Here is a 22,283-nt window from a genome sequence, read left to right on the forward strand (position 1 = left end):
AATATCTCTCATAGTATTGTCTTCCTCCATGTTATGAATGCGAATAATGTTTACCAAGATTTGCCTCGTTTTCATGCACGCAATATTTTACAAAATATAAATTCGGGAAAGGTGTATTACAAGAAAACGGGACTTCTACAATACAAGAGCTGATTCCATTAGGCAAAATCTTATGACCCTTTATTTTCCAGTAGCTAGCTAGCTACCATATAGCTAGATATAGCTAAGGCTAAAGCTAGCTCTAGCAGGGGATGGGTTGGCTAGCTAACTAGCCAACATAACTTCTCTCAATTTTATCCTGTGAAATTGCTCCCACCAAACTATAGCTAGCAAGCTAAAAAATAATGAAAAAGTCTTTCTTGGTAACTATAAATGCCAAAATCTGTTTTCACAGCGTTGCATTGGTTTTGGCATTCTCACTAACTAGCCGCAAAACAAATATGCAACGGGTGTCATTTGGCATGGTACGTTCTGGCCACACAAAGAATTCTTGTGAGTGGTCCACGGAGATCAGAGTAACAAACAACCGTGCACATATTTGGTGGGAATGAGACGAAACTATTTTTATTGGCATTCTAGAAAATAAAAAAAATTCGAGGTCAAGTGTTTTAGCCGAATGCCAATAACATTGCAGCATCCGAGATCTGCACCGTCTCCCTATACATGTGGATCTATCATCGGTGTTTTGTGCGCGGACGGTACACAAGAAAGCAGACGCAACTATGCGAACACACGGGGCGGTAGAATAATATACGGTACATCGGTCGGTCTAGTACAGTATGATGATGACGTTTCATAGCTTAAATACGAACAGAAAAAAAACACAACATAAATAAATACAAATATAGCCTTACACGTACAAAATAAAACATGAAACACTAACTATTGCGTCGTTTACTGCGCTTGCTTCCTCTTTGCTGCTTGAAGAAACTCTTTACGTTAAGATTTCAATCAAGAACTACGATATTTTCGATTCTCACTTTTACCACACGCTTGTCCTATTCATACGGAGCAATGTGAAAAAGTTCGCGAAAAAACTATAAAAATCCAATTAAAATTAATGTGACGTGACGGGTCTCCATCTCTGAGACGGATCTTCATCGTTTATGTTCAAAACAATCGGACTATTTTAAGGAATACAATATTTAGAAATTCCTAAAATTTTTAATTAACTGAAAGAAACTTTTGATTAAATCCAAAACATTACATGGTCCCGACGCAATCCCTGTTCGTTTTTTGAAACCAGTTGCCGAGTTTATTTGCTCCCCATTAACACATATTCTTAACGAATTCATACATATCAATGAATTTCCACGTATTTGGAAATCTGCAAGAATCGTGCCTATAAATAAAGTGCCGAATGCTGTCAAAATTTCAGATTTTCGACTGATATCAATACTGCCCTCTTTATCCAAAGTATACGAAAAGATTGTGTTGAAACAACTTATACAATTCATCGAATCAAACAACATCTACAAGGATACTGTTAATAAATTTCGTAAAGGTTGCAGCACAAGTGCAGCACTTATGAATTTGAAAGACGATATCAAAAAAGCTATGAAAGCCAATGAAGTCACATTAATGGTCTTGATAGACTTCCCGAAAGCTTTTGATACTATCTGTCACAACAAACTTATCAAGAAAATGGCTTCACAAGGTTTTTCTGCAGATTTCCTTACTTGGACACTTTCTTATCTTTCGGATAGACAACAGTTTGTGCAAATTGATAGCAATAATTCAAATCAATTACCATCATTATTCGGAGTACCGCAAGGTTCAATCATTGGCCCCGTATTATTTAATTTATACGTCAACGATTTACAGGACGCTTTTGATGCTTCCACTATTCAATACGCAGATGATACAACGATTTATAGATCATGTAAACCAGCAAATATTGTAAATACAGAAATTTCCATTAACGATACACTAAATGAGCTTGACAAATGGGCCGAAGAAAATTCTCTTGCGGCTAATGCAGCAAAAACTAAATTCATGTTGATTTTGACCAAACGCTTGTCCAATATTCATATTCTTAATGAACACAGTTCGACGATCAAGCTAGGGAGTACTCCACTCAATCGTGTTGGGATTTGTTCACTATTGGGACTAACAATTGATGAACACTTTAAACGGAACGCACAAATCGACTTTGAAAACTTTGAAAAAATGTTATGGGAAAATATCTGTGCTACGAAAGTTGAAGAACTTCACAAGCTTCAGACTACGAAAACAGTTAATTGAAACCTTAATTTTTTCTCAAATTGATTATAACGACTTTATCATGTCGCTGACTGAAGCACAAATGAAAAGATTACAAAAACTTCAAAAAGTTGCATGTAGTTTTGTTATTGGACGTTATGCCAAAATTCAAGATATCATCAAATTAAAATGGCTCCCCATAAAGGAACGTCGTGAATTCAACTTATCGAAACTAACGTACAAAGCCATTAATTTCACCAACTGGTCAAGTTCCTGTAAAGTAAATGTACGTATAAAGCGAAACAATCTCCGAAACCAGCATGAACTCAGCCTTCATCATTCGATCGATGGTACCTTTCAAGATGAAGCAGCGCGAGTGTTCAACAGTCTACCAGCTAACCTTCGTACTGCTGATTCCTTCAATATTTTTTCTAGAAATATTAAATCATATCTACTAGATAAGTCCGTTGCTCGCTTGTCCGATAGTCTATTCTGATAGTTTATCGAATCACTTCTTTTTTCACGCATTTTATTTCCTTTTCGATTTTTTTTTTTTATTTTGTTTTCTCTTTCAGTCCATATTTCGCAGCTACTGCCAATTTCTCTTTGCGATGTGTTTCCCTTTGGCTTGCGCTAACTCCCCCATGAATATTTTTTTTGTCATTTAATACTTAATATATATATATATATATTTAAAATTTTATTGTTGATAACATTTGAATTTATTTTATATTATTTTTAACGGGTTGAAGAGCCATTGTAATATATGGATACCCTGAAATACATTTTACTTACTTACTTACTTACTTACATTACGCTAGAATATTAACACAAGTGTCTGTGGATGAAAGTGAAAAAGCTAGGCAACTTTTGGTTGAACAAAAAATTATGGTTTAACGAGTAGATGAAATATGTCAGGAAAATTTTAAATATTCTGTCGCTAAAGAAAGAGTAATGAATCTAAACCACTTTAGTCAGAAAGATCACTTTGGTCAAAATAATCTATATTTTAATGTGTCAATGTTAAAATTTATCTTGGCAGTTAAAATACACTGTGCCTGTTAAGCTGTTAAGTAAATGCTCCACATACAAATAAAACATGATACTCCTGACTTTCGGTAAGTTCATCACAGCATTGCTTTATCGCGGTAAATAACCTGTACTTATCAAGACGTCCTGGCACAACATTTCAAAGTAACTCTAACTCGTAAGACAAGGAAGATACTTAATCCGAGCCAACTCAAAACGAACTTTGAAAAAATTTAATAGCGTACATACTCTTTTCAACAAGAACAACAAACACCGTTGTTTTGAAGGCTAACGTAATCCAAAAACGTAAAAAAAAACGCAACTAAAAATAAAACTAGAGATGGAGCGTCGAAAAAGAGGCTATAAAAAACGAGGTTAAAAATGAATTATTTTTCATTTGCTTTTTAAAGAATAACGGGGGAATGCGGAAAAATGGTATACAATAAACAAAATTTCATAACAGTTTAAAAAAAACAATAAAAGCTTTGTTTATAAAGATAATAAATTTATGTACAGAAACACTTTAGAAACGCTATTTCAGGACAATAATGTAAAACGAACTAACGGGAAAAAATGATATAAAAAAAATTATATAGACAGCAAAATACAACAAAACAAAGTTATGGATGTACTATTACATCAATGTACATTCATTTAGAAAGTGATGGGTACACCAAGTGTTTTCAAAACGTTACACTCAGCAGATGTAAGTCGGTTTTTGGTGTCGTCTGGTACTACTATGTTTTTGTACTTGAAATAATAATGGCTATTGGATGAAGACAGGAGCGCTCGAAAATGCAAACACAACTTTACGTTTTCTTTGTCCAATAAATTAAACAGAATCCGATACTTCTGATTGACAAGGTCCATATCTACAAAGTTCCATAATTTAGTAATTTTGAGCTAAAGATACATTACAAACATTACAAAGTGTGCTTCTACCTATATCACCGCCTATCGATTAACAATGTTTACCACAAATTAGTATTGTTCAAGGTCCTTTATAAATCATTCTTTTAAGCACAACAACTTTCCTTTATCCACCTTAACTAAGAAAAAAAACATGCGTATTCTTTCTCCTGGCGACAAAAACTTTTTGCAAACACCAAACACACCACAGCTACAAGTTTAGTGTTCAGATCAGCATTGCAATTTCCTCACAAGACAGTCGCAATTAATTTATTTTTATCAATTTCTTATTTATTTTTTTGCTACTTAATGACTTTGATAATAACTCTTCAAACGTAGGTATTTTGTTTATTATTTTATTTTTGTTTCAAAAAACTATTGTACGACGAAGTAAAGCATCATTTGTTTCTGTTTTTAACGTGATTTAATGGTTTTTAACGTGTTTTAAGTCTTAATGAAATATTTTAGAGAACCTGTTTTTTATAAATTTCCGTCACGTATAAAGTATAATCTACTCAATACAATCATCATCCCTTCCATCGTCACTTTGGTCACTGAAACATGATCCATTTTTGTCATCACTCTCTTCATCGCTACTTCTTATCTCAAGATTTGATGACACATGGTCAGGAAAATTTGTCCAGCAAATGGAACTGTCTTTGTACCAGCCGTGATCACCCAACCTCGTCCCCAAGAGCTTTTCCCTTTTTGACATCAAGGCCGGCGGCCAAAGAAAACTGCCACAGGTTGGTGAGTTCTGTGATGCGATTGTCTTACATCCGACATAGATAATTTATACGCGCGTCATAATATATGCAACAATTTACTATAAAGACATTGCAAGATGAGATAAACAGAAAATATTTTATCAAAGATGTTATTTTGGCAGATTCCCATTATTGACAATGAAAATAAAGGTTCTCTTTAGATATTACGAGATATTAGGACTGATGTTTACCGAGCAATATTCTAATTTTAACTCAGTTTTTAAGCTATTTTTATCAACTGGGCTGCTTTAAAACATTATTCAACCAACACTTATAAGCCGTTAGCTAGACAGCTATCAAGCTAGCTTTGGTGTTGTTTTCTTATTAAATATATGACTTACACTTCTTCCCAAAGAGGTACTAAACTTGTGAAAAATAACAGCTGGCCAGATAAATTAAGCTAGATTCTCTTACGTATCGCATATACCAACACAATCAGCTTTATCTAATCATACATTACCAAATTTTGTTGATAAATAATGCTTTTGAAAATATTTAATCATTATAAAATATATTTTAAGAGTGAACAAAAAATAACTTGAAACACTTGAAATAAAACTTTCTAAAGTCAAGCGTTGAAAAACATAAACAACCAAAAGACATCGTTCCCGCCATGTGTGAAGAGCTAGGACACGATCAAGTTGCTTCTACTAGCCGCAGAAACTTTAACAGCAAAATAAACTCATTAATTATTAATATTAACCAATACACTGGTTATAAAACGCAGCCTGTACCAGGGTCTTGCTTAGTCGTCAAGTAAGCGTTAGCAGCTTTGTTATAGGCAACAAATCCTGGGGACAAGGGTGATGATCACAAACGTCGCTAAAATCAATCTGAGGATTCGTACAATTGCGCGATATGTAGGAAACATGATTCACTTCTTTCATATGAAAACGTGTTACCCTGTAAATTGTATTTGTTTGTTTAGCTTAAGTCACGAACATGATTTTAGTTAAAGTAATGCTATGTTAAATGTTAAAGTATGAAAAGGCAAAACAATGACAAGAACAATGTCACACATTTATCTTGTTTTGGTTGACTTTAGATTGTTTTAGTTTCACTTTCATATACATTTTTATAAAAAAATACCCGAGAAAACTTATAAAAAACACAAATTCACCTTTCAACATTCAAATTTCTTTTTAGTTTAAAGAAAGGAAAATTTAAGAGATGGAAAATTTCGATTTGGATAGCTGGAAGAGAAAACGACGAAGAACAGTTGGTGCATATCTATTGTGTGGTGCTATTGGAGGTGTGGATTACAGTGTTGTGTTTGCAACACTGTATCTATATCTCACAGATTTGGTTAAAACTGATAAACCGAAGTTGTATTATGGATTAACTATAGCATCATTTTGTTTATGCTCGACGATACTGGGACCTCCTGCTGGCCGTTTCATTGACAAAACTCGTAAAATGAAATTGTACACAAACTTTGTACTCGTAGCACAAATTATTGGAAATCTATTATATGCTATTCACTTTCATCCAATTTATTTAGTTATTGGTAGATTTATAGCGGGCATAGCAGACACATTCAGTAGCATCTGCTCTGGTGAGATTGTTCGACTTTACGACAGCAAAGAAGGAACGAGTGCATTGTGGTGGCTAGCTTCATCCTACTCCGTTGGATTTGCTATCGGTCCATGTTTTGGTATTATTTTTAAAGGCGTGTTCGACTTTAACATTGGATCTCTCACAATAAACTACTTAAATTTTGTTGGAATATTTGTGGCTGCAATGACACTTCTTGTGTTAATAATTGTCAATTTCTTTCTGTATGATTGTTCGGCTGAATTTGATCTAAAAAAGCATATAAAAGAACATGATGAGTGTTGTACAAGCCCAAATAATGACACAGAATGTGGTCCAGGTGAAATTCGTATGAGTGAATTAGACCTTAATGTAGAGGTTGATGTCGACAAAGAAATAGTGCTAATACAAAATGACGGTAACCATCCTGTAGCATTGGTATTGAAGACAATCATTACAAACCCAGACGCTTTGTTAATGTTTGTAACTTCCTTTATTTTTATGTATTGCTTAATGAGCCTAGATCTACTTATACCATTGATAGAGTTGAATTTATTGGGATGGAGTTTAGAAGCTTTAACGTTAACTTTAGTGACGTATGGTATTACCTATTTCTTTGCGCTGTTACTTTTATCAAAATATTGCACTTCACAACGTGCTGTGTACTATGTAAGTTTGGCCTGTATTGTCTTTCAACTGGTTTTGTTTGTTATCATGATTGCCATGAAACGATTAGAACGGAATTTGGAACGTGATGTAACACTGATGGTCCTTTTTATGATTGGTTATATTTTTGTGTGGTTCATTGAAGAGGTTTTGTTGCGAACTATGGTTGCAATGATGGTACCCTCTATCGTACAAAGTTTTACTGAAGCTTTACGGAATGTCCTATCCCGTTCGGGAACTGTTATAGCTGCCTTAACAGCGGCATTTGCAATGTCAGCGTTAGATTGGTGGTCAATTGGAATGGAAATTGCAGTTTTGATATTGCTTGTTTGCTTTATATGTCGATATAAATCTTTAACACACATTCAAGAAATATCGTTTTCGCAATAAAACAATTTTGTTGATGTGTGAAAAGCGCATTTAAAAATTAAAGAAAAAGCACGTTTCATTGGTGGATGTCTGTTGGATGGTAGCCAGAATGATATTTTTCATTTGATATCGGTATAAATCCGTAACATGCATTCAGGAAATGCTTTTTTAAGAATAAGTTCATGTGTAGCAACTTCTTAACACCCAACACTTCTGCATTCAAGTCTTAGATATTGTTTGCTGATTTAAATAAAGTTTTAAATGAACAATGTTGTTTTACTGTGGAACGTTTATCATTTCTTGAACATAATAGTTTAGTAGGCCTACTAAACTATCATGTTCAAGAAATGATAAACGTTCCACAATAATATGAATACTGAACAGACAAACTAAAATAATATCTTCAACAATGTTGTTTGTTGTTCAACAAACAACCGACATTATGATCTCGTGCTGCATAACTTGCGTATTGTGTAACAAAGATTGTGTATTGTGTGACAAAGCTTTTGTATTGTGTGGCAAAGCTTATGCATGTGTGGCATGTACGAAATCTATACTTAAAATCCTTACTCTAAATATAGTGTCATTTTTTATGGTACTTTTTAATTGGAAATGTATTAGCTATACTATATGCTTTTTGATTTCATATCGAAGGTTATAGCAAAAAATATTAAGTATATTAAATTTTAATATTAAGCTGTCTTACTCTCTCTACTACATCTCTTCCTTATAAATACGATTGCTTTGTCCCAAAATTAGACGCACTTCTTTTTTGTGTGGATGTCACGTTTCTATTGTGTGTTATTGTACATAATTACCAATTTTTTATTGATTTTAATATTTTTACCTTGTGTTTTATACAATTTTAAAACAGGACAAACATTTATAGCAGTAATATATAACTGAAGTTTTAAACATCCTATATAAATAGTTTTTATGAAATAAAATAAAATAAAATAATCAGTTAGTCTACACTGTCTGATTGCTTTCATCAGGAACATTTGACATGGTATATATAAGCAACGGTGTATATGTGAGGTATAATAATTTCGAATCTAGCGCACAGGTTTACTTACTCAGATGAGTTAAGGCATGCGAAATCACTTTTGTTGACGTTATGCTTAGTTGTGGCAAAGACTTTAGGCATAAAAATAATTACGTGCATATATCAAGTAAATATGATTTCCCATTGTTATTGTGGACTAGTAGGTGGCCCGTTTACAAGCCACGGTTTTGCCTGTTTTTTATATACCGCATTTTGTGATTACTAGAGGTGCTATTTTGCGCGGAGGCATAAAGAGTACGGCTATTATTATAGAGATAATACCACTAAAAATGCAAATTTTTCTTTACAGAGTTCGCAGCACAAGCAGTAATATCTCTGCGTTGGGGAATAGTTCAAAAGTACGTCTTAACCTGCCACGTTTTGTGACGTCATTAAATTTTATAAACTTAAAGAGGATACAAAACGAGCTTTAGTGACTCACATAGAAGAGTTGAGCTTCTGACGGGAACAAGGTTTATGAGCAACGAGGACACAAAGAACATTTTATTCATCTTAGACATCATATTTGACACCAGAATATAACTGAAAACGACATAAAAAATTTTAATATTCATAATTTATTCTACATAAGCACTTACCTTGTTTTAAATCAGATTTTCTTGTAAAAAGAATTATCTAGCTATCTAGCCATACATACCAAATTATTGGATAAAAAGTCAGTTGAGACAACAGACTTTGAATCTTTTTAAAGACATGAATTAAATTTTTAAGGCTATTTAGTATAGCATTTTTAACAAAAGCAGTCCCTTGGGTTGTCTTGCTTTCAGACCTTAGCTTCAAAAAGAATACTGAAAAATATATGCATAAAATGTATAATTGTGCCTTAGGAAATGAAGCAAATCATAAAAAAGTAATTTTTTATTAACAGATTGTCTATATGTTGCAAAAAGGTAGATATAATTTATTGTACATTGACCTTTTTAGTGGTCTGGTTTATATACAATGTTATTAAGTATGTTCGAGGATGGCGAGTAACATCAAGGAAGGAGATCTTACTTAAGCCGTTTTGTAGCGTGAATTAATTTTGTAACCCAACCTAAGTGTTTTAAATCTAACAATCGCGCCACACTGGAAGCAAGCAACCTCAATCCTGACAAAATTTTGTCCCTATTCTGCTATTCTAATACTAGAGAGAAGAGGCAAAGGGTACTGGAAAAAAATGTAGGAAATATTTTTGCAAAAATTGTATTAAAAAAAGCTGTTCTTATTTGGCACAATCCTCAACTTTAATATTACCTAAAATGTCACTTTGTTTAAAATAATTACCACGACTTGAGTCCATTAAAATTGGATGATGAAAATGGGGAAAATAGGGGACACTGTTGTGAAACTAGTATTTTTTTTACAAAATATAACTATTTTATAGGATGTTACAAAACATGATTTGTCCGCCATTGTAGTTGTGATGTGTTTTAGCTCACACATTAATTTTCTATAGTTGTACTAATTTCCCTAGGTATTTATATTTGCGATTTTCTTGGATTTTGTTAAAATTATGTACCCGCTAAATATTATTTAAAGTACTATTTGCAAAAATTAGCACGTGAAAAAAGTCAAGAAATCCTAATAAACTCTTACTTTAAATTCGCAACTTGCACTTTAAAATTAACTTGTGAACTTTATGTAGCATCTCGTAGATTCTATGTATCAACTCGCAAGAATTTTTTACCAAGTCGTAATTTTTAACTCGCAACTTGCATTTTAAAAACTCAGAACTAGCTCTTAAATCGTGGATTTATGGGGGCAACTCGTAACTCGCAACTCGTGACTTATTCAGGCTTGGCTGTCGTGTACATATAAAGAACAAAATTATAGCAATAAATATTTGCTGATATTCGCGCTTTCTCTGCGACGTGATTAAAAACTTGAAATTTGTCTAAAGTACCATTGCCTGCAATTCAGTTACTTAAGTTCTATAATTTCGCACTTAATGATGATCGAAATTCGTCTTACAAGTAGTTTTAAGCACTATTTCTTTCATCCATATACACATTACGGACTTGTAAAAGCTCACTTCTCATGATTAGCACCAAGCAATAAATCCATACATATCCGTCATAATAATCTTTTTTTGGTGAAAAACAATAAATACTTGAAGTACCCTAAAAGCGCAATGTGCTTTCTACAGAAAGTAAAATAATTTGCTGTAAAGAAGATTGGAAATGAACAAAAGTGACCTTGTTGTCCTATTTCTTTAAATCTATATAATAATACGCCAGTTCCGTGTGTCTGTCTGTCACTTTTGCAAAGTGGATTACATTCTTCAAAATTTTCTTTAACAAATTCTATAAAACATCGCCTATAAAATTGTTCTGTAATTTACCAAACTTTACCGATAAAATAGTATTGACGTCAAAGGAAAGTTAATTGAGATTAGTGAAGCCATTACAGTGCACTTAAAACTTTGAGGCCAAATAACTTGGAAACGAGGTGGTGACGTCAATGTTTTTTCACCGCGTGGGTAACTAGGGACAACCTGGGACCAATTTGGGTAAGTTTTCCACACCTGGGTCCCCGAATCCGTTTCGGAATGGACGGTTTGATGACGTCCTCAAAAAACCTTTAAACCTTGATATCTCTGCAACCGTTTGTCAAAGATACATGATCATATACATTTTCTTGATCAGCATTTCAAGATATATACGATGAAGGCAACAGGTATACAAATTTCTAAAAATATATATTTATTTTGTATTTGCACTGCTGACGTCAGCAAAAAAACTAAAACAACCTATTTTTCCATTGTCCTTCTGCCTAAGTGGATCACTCCACGGGACTTATCGACTAGTCTATATAATAATACGACAGTTCCGTGTGTCTGTCTGTCACTTTTGCAAAGTGGATTACATTCTTCAAAATTTTCTTTAACAAATTCTATAAAATATCACCTATAAAATTGTTCTGTAATTTACCAAACTTTACCGATAAAATAGTATTGACGTCAAAGGAAAGTTAATTAAGATTAGTGAAGCCATTACAATGCACTTAAAACTTTGAGGCCAAATAACTTGGAAACGAGGTGGTGACGTCAATGTTTTTTCACCGCGTGGGTAACTAGGGACAACCTGGGACCAATTTGGGTAAGTTTTCCAAACCTGGGTCCCCGAATCCGTTTCGGAATGGACGGTTTGATGACGTCATCAAAAAACCTTTAAACCTTGATATCTCTGCAACCGTTTGTCAAAGATATATGATCATATACATTTTCTTGATCAGCATTTCAAGATCTATACGATAAAGGCAACAGGTATACAAATTTCTAAAAATATATATTTATTTTGTATTTGCACTGCTGACGTCAGCAAAAAACTAAAACAACCTATTTTTCCATTGTCCTTCTGCCTAAGTGGATTACTCCACGGGATTTATCGACTAGTCTCTTATAATAATACGGAGCTTCTGTCTGTGACTTTTGCAAAGTGGATAAAATATAAAATACATATACATACATAAAACGGTTCTGTAATTTATCAAACTTTAACGGTAAACAATATTAACGTCAAAGGAAAGTATATTAACATAAGTGAAGCCATTACAGTGCACTTAAAACTTTGAGGCCAAATAACTTGGAAACGAGGTGGTGACGTCAATAATTTTTCACCGCGTGGGTAACTAGGGACCACCTGGGACCAATTTGGGTAAGTTTTCCAAACCTGGGTCCCAAAATCTGTTTCCGGATGGACGGGTTGATGACGTCATCAAAAACTCTTCAAACCCTAATATCTCTGCAACCGTTTCTCAAAAGTACATGATCCTATATATTTCCTTGATCATTGTTTCAAGATCTATACGATGAAGGCAACAGGTATACAAATTTCTAAAAAAATTTTTGGGGTTTTGACAGACCATTGCTGCCGTCAGGAAACATTTTAAACCTTTATATCTCATTAATTGCTTATTACAACCACATGATCATATACGTTGTCTTAATCAGCAGTTTACGCTCTACACAATAGAGGCAACGTGAAAACAAATTTCCATGAAAAAATATTTTGTTGTTGACAGATCATTGCTGACGTCATCAAAATTTAAATAATGGTTCTTTTTCACTGTTATTCTGTCTAAGTGGATTTTTCCACGGGTTTTATCGACTAGTCTCTATAATAATACGCCAGTTCTGTCTGTCTGTGACTTTTGCAAAGTGGATAAAATTTCTTTGATAAAGTCTATAAAACATCGTCTATAAATTTGTTCTGTAAATTACCAAACTTTGACGTTAAAGCAATATTGACGTCAAAGGAAAGTATATTAAGATTAGTGAAGCCATTGCATTGCACTTTTAAATTTAAGGCTAAATAACTTGGAAACGGGTGGAAATAACTGACGTCATCTCCTGCGTAGGTAACTAGGGACCACCTTTGTCCAATTTGGGTAAGTTTCCCAAACCTGGGTCCCTGAATCCGTTTCGGGAATGGACGGGTTGATGACGTCATCAAAAAACCTTCAAACCCTAATATCTCTGCAACCGTTTGTCAAAAATACACGATCCTATACATTTTCTTGATCAGCGTTTCAAGATCTATACGATGAAGGCAATAGGTACACAAATTTCTTGAAATAAATTTTTGGGTTTGACAAGCCATTGGTGACGTCAACAAAATTTTTAACACCTTATATCTCCTTAGGCTTTTGTCGAATACATATGATCCTATACATTATTGTGATCAGCGTTTTAACCTTTACACGTTATAGGCAACGAATAAACTAAACTTGGCCAATTTTTTTTGTACCTGCACTGTTGACGTCAGCAAAAAATCTAAAACAACCTATTTTTCCATTGTCCTTCTGCCTAAGTGGATTTCTCCACGGGCTTTATCGACTAGTAAATATATAATATTAAATATATAATATTGCAAATTACAAATTAAATCAGGGAAAGCAAACAAAGGGACAAATAGTTTGTATTTAATAGAATCTTGTTTTAACCATCTTTTAAGATGAAAGGCACATACGCAACCTTAGATTGTCACGAAAGAGACATTTCGATGTTATTTGTGTAAGTTTGTAAGTATCACTTCAGCAAAGGCCCTCGACGTACTATGCGTAATTCTATTTTACAATCCTAAAATAACATTTGGAATATTAAGTTCTTATCTTAAGTGTTTCTTTAGAGTCATAAGAACGTGATAAAGGATCTTGTAAATTGTTGACGCGGTGTCTTTTCTATGTTGATGCTTATTATTTTTGGTTGGATCTTTTGTTTATGTTATGTGATTAATGCATTCTTAACATGTGGATTTTTTTATTCTATGTTGTTTAGATAATTCAATAATAATAATGGTTTATACAGTTTGGATGGGCGCTACGTGAAAATGGCGACCGGGGTTTTAAATAGACTGAACACAGTAAGGTCCATGCGAACAACCGAATCTATAGCCAAAGTAGACGATCTCTTTCTTATCACAAAAAAATTGCATTAGAATAAAAATAAAATACAATACATGTTTATGTAGAGACCATGTCTTCTGACAATAGCAAACGTTCGATTAACTGCAGGAAAAGAATTTCTTTTCGAACACAATAAAAACATTCGTATAGTTCATTTTGAAGGTTTTAAAATTTGCTGTTGGTGGAGTGGTTGTGTTTGTAATAAAAATAAACGAGCAACTGTTGAAATTTGCCAGAAATGAAAAAGTTGCATTAAAATTATTTTTGTGAAGAGATGGTGCACAAGCCTGGTTCCTACCAATGCATTTATTTTTAAACATATATTTACTACTAAACTCATGAATGAGTTTATTTTCATCTAATTAATTAAGCAATAAGAGTATGCGTTTGCACTGAACTTAATTTTCAAATTTTCTTAATTTTAGAATTACGTTATCTTTATTTAAGTATGACAAAAACTTATATAATTGTTTTGAAAAAAAATAAACACTTAACCTTGTTTATACTCAAGTTTTTCATCTATCTATCTCCAAGCGTTCTCTTTTCTTTCTTTTTCCTTATATTCATTGTCAGCTTTAACATAGAGACAGGGGCAGAGTCTCACTAGCTTAGACAGTGCTTCCTCTGCGACTATTCCTATTTTAGATTACATCACGCGGTATTATATTTTTTTTTTGTCACTGTCATTCTTTTACTTACTCGTACAACGCTCTCATGAAAGCCATTGTCACTTTGAGCATTGGCGGTAAAACGGAAAGATTCCTTTGATGTTGAATAAACTCATGTTAAATGCATGGTTTAATATCAAAACGTATTGATATTAAAGGCATGCATAAACATATATTTATTGCATTTAAAATCGTCATGCGTTTATTTTTAGCATTCCCACGTATAATTTTAACTTTAAAGCTCCTAAAATAAACAGATGTTTATGAATGAACGCATTGGTGAGAAGTGGGCTTAAGTGGATCTATTTTATCCCTATTTTTTATCCTTTTTTAAAGAACTCGATATGTAAGATCTTTGGAAACGGTGAGTTTTGTTAGCCGCTTTGTAGCTTTTGAGAGAGTCTATATTTTCTAACACTCTTTTGCTTTAAAAAACTTCTTTAACCCTATTCGTGCTGGGGGGGGGGGGCTGATTTAGCCCCACTCCTAAACGTTTTTAAATAACTCTTTATGTGTTTATAGTTACACCTCCACATTTTGTGACTTTTCCTTATTTGGCTTTTATTTCCAAAGGTGTTGCCATGACAACCCTTTTTTTATGTTGAGTAAAATTTTAAAAAAAAATTTTTTTACCAAAAGATTGTTTTTACATGTTTTTAAAAGCCCTATGTCACTTCTTAGTTTATATTGTTATGTTATTTTGCATTTCTATTATTATTGTTACTAAATTCATCGCAATTATACAACAATTTAAAAAATTCAAAGTTAGAGCTTTATTCTCTATGTCACTGAATTTGATGACATCATCACCGAAAATGCTGACGTCATCAATTTTTTTTTCATCAAATTGTTTATTAAGACCTGGACAGTCGAATCAGCCCCAAAAGCATTTAGGAGCCCCTAGAAGGCCCAGCAAGAATAGGGTTAAGGTTTTACTTTTATATTTTGTAGCATGCTTTGTTTCCAGAGCCTGCTGGCCCAGTGTAAATTGGTGTATTCCATCGTGCTCCCGAAACAATAAATCAAATAGTTTAAAACTTGGACCTTCTTTACAGGCGTTTAAATTTCACGAAAGTTCAGTTAACTTTTCTTAAGTTTCCTTTTTTAGCCGGTTGCTATGAGTACAATAATAACCGATTATTCTGGACCGTACCGCACAATATCGCCCAGGGTCTAAGGTGTAATGACTGAGGGCGATATTTTCGGTACAGCACGGGGTAACCAGTTCTTATTGCATTTATCAACCGTCTAAGTTAGATAAAAAAAGAAGTAAGAATTGTGGTTTTATTTTATGCGTAATTTAAAAGTCTCTATAGAATAAATTACGATGTTCGACAGAAGAATGTGTTAAGCTGAATAAGAAATTAAAATTTAGTTACATCGAATATTAAAGTAAAGTTTTCAACTAGCTAGCTATCCAAGAATAATATGGAATTCGATGATTTCTAGCATTGATTGGGTAAACAAAAAAGCTGAAGGAACGAGTCTTAAAATGTAGGGACGCATTTCTTAAAAATTCGGCCTCCTGTATTTAGTATTCTCAATAAAAGTGGATATCTTATCAACGTTTGTCATAGAAAACGTAGCTAGACAGTTAACTAGCTTTAGTAAAGAAACTTCCAGACAATAAATGTATTGTAGGAGTCACATATATAATCATCTCCAATGTTTCTTGACACTTGTTGTATTGCGCTTGTTTACATTTTAAGCTACCAGGTACTAACAATAAGACGATGCCTTTTTTGCAAGTTTTCTGACTAAATGAGTTCTAGTTAAGATGCTGGTCAGTATTAGTGGGTTTACGATACTCACCTCTTATCTAATCATGTCAAGCTTTCTCGGCATTTCACACTTTTAGTAGGTAAATTAAACACTAGTGGACTCCATGCAGGTGTGAGCAATGTTATAAAGCAGGTGTACCTTGCGGTAATTCTGTAACACTTCTTATCACAACCACCCAACATCCTGCTTCCTAATGTCCCCATGCCTTGCAGAAGGGCAGACTGCTATGTCCATACGCACCTAACCACTATATCTAGAGGTTCTTTTTTTACCCGAAACTTGGGGTCCCAGTGGATGGCAGTTTTTATCAACATAGCACAAACGATACACTGATGTTGTAACATTCTCGCGTTCCGTCAACGTTGCAAGGGAAGCAACGCTGTCACTTTGTTCAAGTTAAACGAATAATTCTTCTAAAGCATGGACCACGAAGTACCCAGTGCCACACCGCGGCTTAATATCACCACCATCCGTTAATAAATGTATTGATCTGCTTTCTCTGCTTACTTGCTTTAAAAAACAAATTGCATGTTGCTTAGATAAAACTTAACCATTGAGATAGATGAAGTAGATGCTGTTGAGGTGAATTTCCATTCGCGCGTATTTTTGAGACAACAAATCGATATGGGCAAGCAAACAGGTGAGAAACTGACCCTACTTGGGCGATCATAAAAATAGCGTAAAAAATTAATCAAATATAATCGTGAAAATGTTAACAAAAAGCTATCATGAATCAATTTCTTATGACGTAGCCGTACGCTAAAATTTACTAAAAAAATATGTAAGCCGCCAAATGAGAAAACAGGGGTCCATTTGTCATTTATGCTACAGCGCCGTTCTCGGTGATTGCGGTTGAAATAATTTAATTATACCCCCGGTTTACCATGTGCGCGTCGTATCTCACGGATATTGACGTCGCACCGTAACGTCAGAAAGTTTAACATTTGAGACATAACTTTTTCGGCTACATCAAAGGAAAATGAACTCATCCACTTTGCCTGTCACAGACAGACACACTCTTCAAATTAGAGACCAGTGAATGAGGCTTGTGGAAAAATCCACTTAGGCTGAAGGACAATGGAAAAATATGTTCTTTTAGACTTTTTTTTGATGTCAGCAGAGCATATAACAAAATAAAATTGATGCAATGCAGTTATAACTTTAAAGCCAAATAACTTGTAAACGAGGTGGTGAATCCGCTCACTTTTCACCGCGAGGGTAACTACGGACCACCTTGGACCAATTTGGGTAAATGTTCCAAACCTGGGTCTCCGAACTCGTTTCGAGATGGACAAGTTGATGACTTCATCAAAGATCTTTCAACCCTAATTTTTCTCAGCAACTGTTTGTCAAAGATTCATTCACATTTTCTTGATCAGCGTTTTAAGATCTATACAATTATTATATCATCGTTAACCGAAAGAAAGCACAAATTCAAGGAAATTATTAGGTCGCTACTAATTATAATTACAATAGCTGTTTAAGCGCTGTCAAGTTTGAAACCTTCAATAAGCTAGGCATGAGCAATGAAAATTGTTCCTCTAAATGTTGATATCATATAGCAAAGCAAATATCGTTACCCATTTTAGAATAGAATAGAATAAGTAGATAAATCGTGCTATCACTTCAATTTTTTAAATTGTTTTATTGTGAAAACGACATTTCTTGAATGTGTGTTAAAGATTTATATCGACATATAAAGCAAACAAGCAATATCAAAACTGCAATTTCCATTCCAATTGACCACCAATCTAACGCTGACATTGCAAATGCCGCTGTTAAGGCAGCAATAACAGTTCCCGAACGGGATAGGACATTCCGTAAAGCTTCAGTAAAACTTTGTACGATAGAGGGTACCATCATTGCAACCATAGTTCGCAACAAAACCTCTTCAATGAACCACACAAAAATATAACCAATCATAAAAAGGACCATCAGTGTTACATCACGTTCCAAATTTCGTTCTAATCGTTTCATGGCAGTCATAATAACAAACAAAACCAGTTGAAAGACAATACAGACCAAACTTACACAGTACACAGCACGTTGTGAAGTGCAATATTTTGATAAAATTAACAGCGCAAAGAAGTACGTAATGCCATACGTCACTAAAGTTAATGTTAAAGCTTCTAAACTCCACCCCAATAAATTCAACTCTATCAATGGTATAAGTAGATCTAGGCTCATTAAGCAATACATAAACATAAAAGAAGATACAAACATTAACAAAGCGTCTGGGTTTGTAATGATGGTCTTCAACACTGATGCTACAGAATGGTCACAGTCATGTTGTATTAGCATTTCTTTATCGACATCTACCTCTGCATTAAGGTCTAATTTACTCATACAAATTTCACCTGGACCACATTCTGCGTCATTATTTGGGCTTGTACAACACTCATCATGTTCTTTTATATGCTTTTTTAGATCAAATTCAGCCGAACAATCATACAGAAAGAAATTGACAATTATTAACACAAGAAGTGTCATTGCAGCCACAAATATGCCAACAAAATTTAAGTAGTTTATTGTGAGAGATCCAATGTTAAAGTCGAACACGCCTTTAAAAATAATACCAAAACATGGACCGATAGCAAATCCAACGGAGTAGGATGAAGCTAGCCACCACAATGCACTCGTACCTTCTTTGCTGTCGTAAAGTCGAACAATCTCACCAGAGCAGATGCTACTGAAGGTGTCTGCTATGCCCGCAATAAATCTACCAGTAACTAAATAAATTGGATGAAAGTGAATAGCATATAATAGATTTCCAATAATTTGTGCTACGAGTACAAAGTTTGTGTACAATTTCATTTTACGAGTTTTGTCAATGAAACGGCCAGCAGGAGGTCCCAGTATCGTCGAGCATAAACAAAATGATGCTATAGTTAATCCATAATACAACTTCGGTTTATCAGTTTTAACCAAATCTGTGAGATATAGATACAGTGTTGCAAACACAACACTGTAATCCACACCTCCAATAGCACCACACAATAGATATGCACCAACTGTTCTTCGTCGCTTCTTCTTCCAGCTATCCAAATCGAAATTTTTCATTTTTTGAGATTGATTTTCTTTAAACTAGAAAAAAATTCAATGTTAAACAGTGAATCTTTTCTTTTTTGTACAAAGAGTTTATACAAAAACATATCTGAAAAGTCAACCAAAACAAGTTCATTGTGCCACATTGTTTCTGTCATTGTTTTGTTGTCCAAAAGATGACCAAAAGTTTTGTTCTTTTTGTCACAAAATAAACTTTGATAAATTGCATGGTGTAGTTGTGACCTCTTTCTCCTCCCTTCTACCAATGATGATTACAAATTTCGAAGCTTTTGGCACTGTTTTTAATTTTTTTTAATACTTCTTTTTCATTTCCAAGCCAGCTTTACAGTCACAGCTTTACAGTTTTAGCTTATGTCAGGACTTTTCTATGACGTCAGCAGAAGCTCAAAATTTGTCTAACATAGCACTATCTGCTGCAAATTCAATTACTTACGTGCTCTGGTGAATTTTTACATTCTTTTTAAAGAGTTGACAGGTAAATAAAAGTTTTTTTAACATTTTTCCCGGTTTTTTGCATAGTTCGCATAAATGAGGGCCTACAATTACACAAAAGTCGGTTTTTTCCTGATTTTAAGATGACCAATAATTCTCAAAAAAAATTCCCCTTCACAAGATAGAGCTATTTTGTACTTTTCAAGTCCTAATAAGAATCCTATACTTTCCCAATTACATTTTAATGGCGAATATCTAAACCAAAATAGGAGCTATGCTTTGGCCAATCCCCAAAAGGACCGCCTAATAAGTTCATCAGTATTCTATGTTCAGTAGTATCCAAAGTTCAGTAGTATCCGAAATTTAGTAGTATTTGAAGTTCTCTTATCCGAACTTTAATAGTATCCTAAGTTTAGTGTCTCAATACTAATTATTATCAGTCATAGTTTAATCAACAAAACTATTCGTAATAAATACATTTAAAATCATAAGAATACCTAGCATTCAACAAAAAAGGGTATGTGAGGAGAGGTACTATAAATTAAAAGAAATAAAGAAAATACAACAAAAAAAATAAAGATTAAACAAATGCAATAATAATAAAAAGTAGTAAAAAAAGTAAAGTAACATGCAAAGCGCAAATTCCACATACTGAAATCAACTTGAAAATTATAACTACATATATTTTACTTGTTTTTTTCTTTATCTTTTGTTTGGTGTATTTGGAAATGCGTCATCTAAAGTGAGATTAAGGTATTAAACGAGGTAGAAATAGAAGGTCTTAAAAGATCTACTTAATAAGTGTTTTGTTTTGATGTAAATTAAATATTTTGAAATGTATTTTATGCCAAAACGCTTCTTTACAACTTTGAAAGAAAAAGTCATTCGTGTCCCTGTTATGCCAAAATACTCGTGCCGAAAATAGGTAAAGCATTAAATCAGGATTTTTGTTTAAGACAAACTATACCTTAATTGGTAAACGACAAACTAGTCATTATAACGTGACGTCACAACATCAATAAATTAGGTGGTCAATCCACCAGTTATTTGAACAGATGTGTTGATGACGTTCTCAAAAAAGATTTAAACAACAATATCTCTTTAACGCTTTAAAAGAAATATATGATTCAATTCATTTTCTTGATCAACTTCCAAATAAATATTTTGGCAAACGCAAATTTTTTAAACCCCTACATCTGCTTAGTCGTTTGTTAAAAGCTCATAAACCTATACATTATTTGATCAAAGTTTCAATGTTACATTATTGTAAAACTTGGTGGAAATATGAGGTATAAAAATATTGAACACTCGATCCTCATGAACTACAATCATTTGCTATCTATTACGTTGAATCCTTGTATTTGTGTGCATGCGATGCAACTAAAGGTAAACTTCATTCACAGGGATTATCATCTTCTCTTGTATATTGATAGCATCTCCAATAAACTTGTGGATGGAGTTACTTATCCAGGATCTACCATATGTATTTTATCATTCCTGGATCCTTAATATCCTTGCCTCTTTAGTCTATTATATAATACACTTAGTCTGTGTGTTTGCACGGTCAATGTAGGTATGCACTTTATTAACGAGAAACTCATTCTCGTCCCCAGAAATTCTTTGAGATGAAAAATTCGATGATGAAAAATACCCCACTAAGTATGGGGTGTTTTTTTTTAATTTGACTTATCGTTTGTGGGGACCTGATTTTATTTCATAAAATCTCCGTACGATGTAATGCTGAGTCATCCTAATCCGGTAGCTGTGCCGTTAGCACATGCGGTTCTAGGGCCGCATACATCCTTTTCTAATCGTATCGTTACGCGGATGTGGAAGTAAAATTTGTTTATAAATAGTTACTACTGTCTTTATAAATCTTAAACTTTAGGTTATTTTCTGCTAGCTACTTACTTAAGCCAAAAATAATGTTGATATGATTAGATAGCAACAACAAAATATTTTTATATTTTTTTGGTGTCACTTCTTATACAGAATGACTACAAATCAGAATAAAGCTAGCCTTAATGTTGTTGAGGAGGTGGAAGTAGCTACCACAAGTGCCACAGGTGCTGGGACTGAAGAATATGCCGGTGGAAACAAGAAAGAGGAAAAATTCCCTGACTATTTCTGATTATGATAATCATGAAGATTATTATCCACCTACAAAAAGTTTAAGGTCGTAACGACTGAGCAAGTTCACAAACTTGTAGTATATTATCGACCAGGTAAAGTCCTAATTAAAACCAGTTTAGAAAATAGAATTTTTAGAGTTTGTAATAGACTCAAAAGGGATGACGTTGTCTTTACCAGAAGCAAAAATCTGGGACATTTAAAAACCTTGTGCTTAACTAATATAATATAATAATATAATATAATATAATATAATATAATATTATTAGGGAAACT

The 22,283-nt window shown here is 33.6% G+C and overlaps 3 protein-coding genes across 3 annotated transcripts; 2 read left to right on the forward strand and 1 right to left on the reverse strand.

Moving 5' to 3' along the window:
* Positions 1 to 2,284: 2,284 nt before the first annotated feature.
* Positions 2,285 to 3,099, forward strand: LOC130644750 (uncharacterized). Its single transcript, XM_057450514.1, has 2 exons — positions 2,285 to 2,664; positions 3,024 to 3,099. The coding sequence occupies exons 1-2, from the start codon at positions 2,285 to 2,287 to the stop codon at positions 3,097 to 3,099; spliced, it is 456 nt and encodes a 151-aa protein (XP_057306497.1).
* Positions 3,100 to 3,790: 691 nt separating this feature from the next.
* LOC130634465 (uncharacterized) lies at positions 3,791 to 8,445 on the forward strand. Its single transcript, XM_057444623.1, has 2 exons — positions 3,791 to 3,937; positions 6,054 to 8,445. Exon 2 carries the CDS (start codon positions 6,078 to 6,080, stop codon positions 7,494 to 7,496), a length of 1,419 nt encoding a protein of 472 aa, XP_057300606.1. The 5' UTR covers positions 3,791 to 3,937; positions 6,054 to 6,077; the 3' UTR covers positions 7,497 to 8,445.
* Positions 8,446 to 18,023: 9,578 nt separating this feature from the next.
* Positions 18,024 to 21,209, reverse strand: LOC130644835 (uncharacterized). The gene is made up of 6 exons (XM_057450635.1): positions 21,138 to 21,209; positions 20,568 to 20,614; positions 20,139 to 20,200; positions 19,899 to 19,981; positions 19,547 to 19,618; positions 18,024 to 19,463 (listed from the first exon to the last, which is right to left on the reverse strand). Exons 1-6 carry the CDS (start codon positions 21,207 to 21,209, stop codon positions 18,024 to 18,026), a joined length of 1,776 nt encoding a protein of 591 aa, XP_057306618.1.
* Between the last annotated feature and the right edge of the window lie 1,074 nt (positions 21,210 to 22,283).

Source organism: Hydractinia symbiolongicarpus, chromosome 1 (genome assembly GCF_029227915.1).
Source record: "Hydractinia symbiolongicarpus strain clone_291-10 chromosome 1, HSymV2.1, whole genome shotgun sequence".
Lineage (NCBI taxonomy): Eukaryota > Metazoa > Cnidaria > Hydrozoa > Anthoathecata > Hydractiniidae > Hydractinia > Hydractinia symbiolongicarpus.

What these genes read in the sequence shown, in the direction of transcription:
- LOC130644750 (XM_057450514.1), top strand. Translation starts at nt 2,285, where the DNA reads ATGTCGCTGACTGAAGCACAAATGAAAAGATTACAAAAACTTCAAAAA. An exon ending in AAATCATATCTACTAGATAA is followed by an intron (nt 2,665 to 3,023) that starts GTCCGTTGCTCG and finishes ACATTACGCTAG; the next exon opens with AATATTAACACAAGTGTCTG.
- LOC130634465 (XM_057444623.1), top strand. Translation starts at nt 6,078, where the DNA reads ATGGAAAATTTCGATTTGGATAGCTGGAAGAGAAAACGACGAAGAACA.
- LOC130644835 (XM_057450635.1), bottom strand. Translation starts at nt 21,209, where the DNA reads ATGATTGTAGTTCATGAGGATCGAGTGTTCAATATTTTTATACCTCAT. An exon ending in CCACCAAGTTTTACAATAAT is followed by an intron (nt 20,615 to 21,137) that starts GTAACATTGAAA and finishes ATCTCACTTTAG; the next exon opens with ATGACGCATTTCCAAATACA. An exon ending in AAAGCATAGCTCCTATTTTG is followed by an intron (nt 19,982 to 20,138) that starts GTTTAGATATTC and finishes GTGTAATTGTAG; the next exon opens with GCCCTCATTTATGCGAACTA.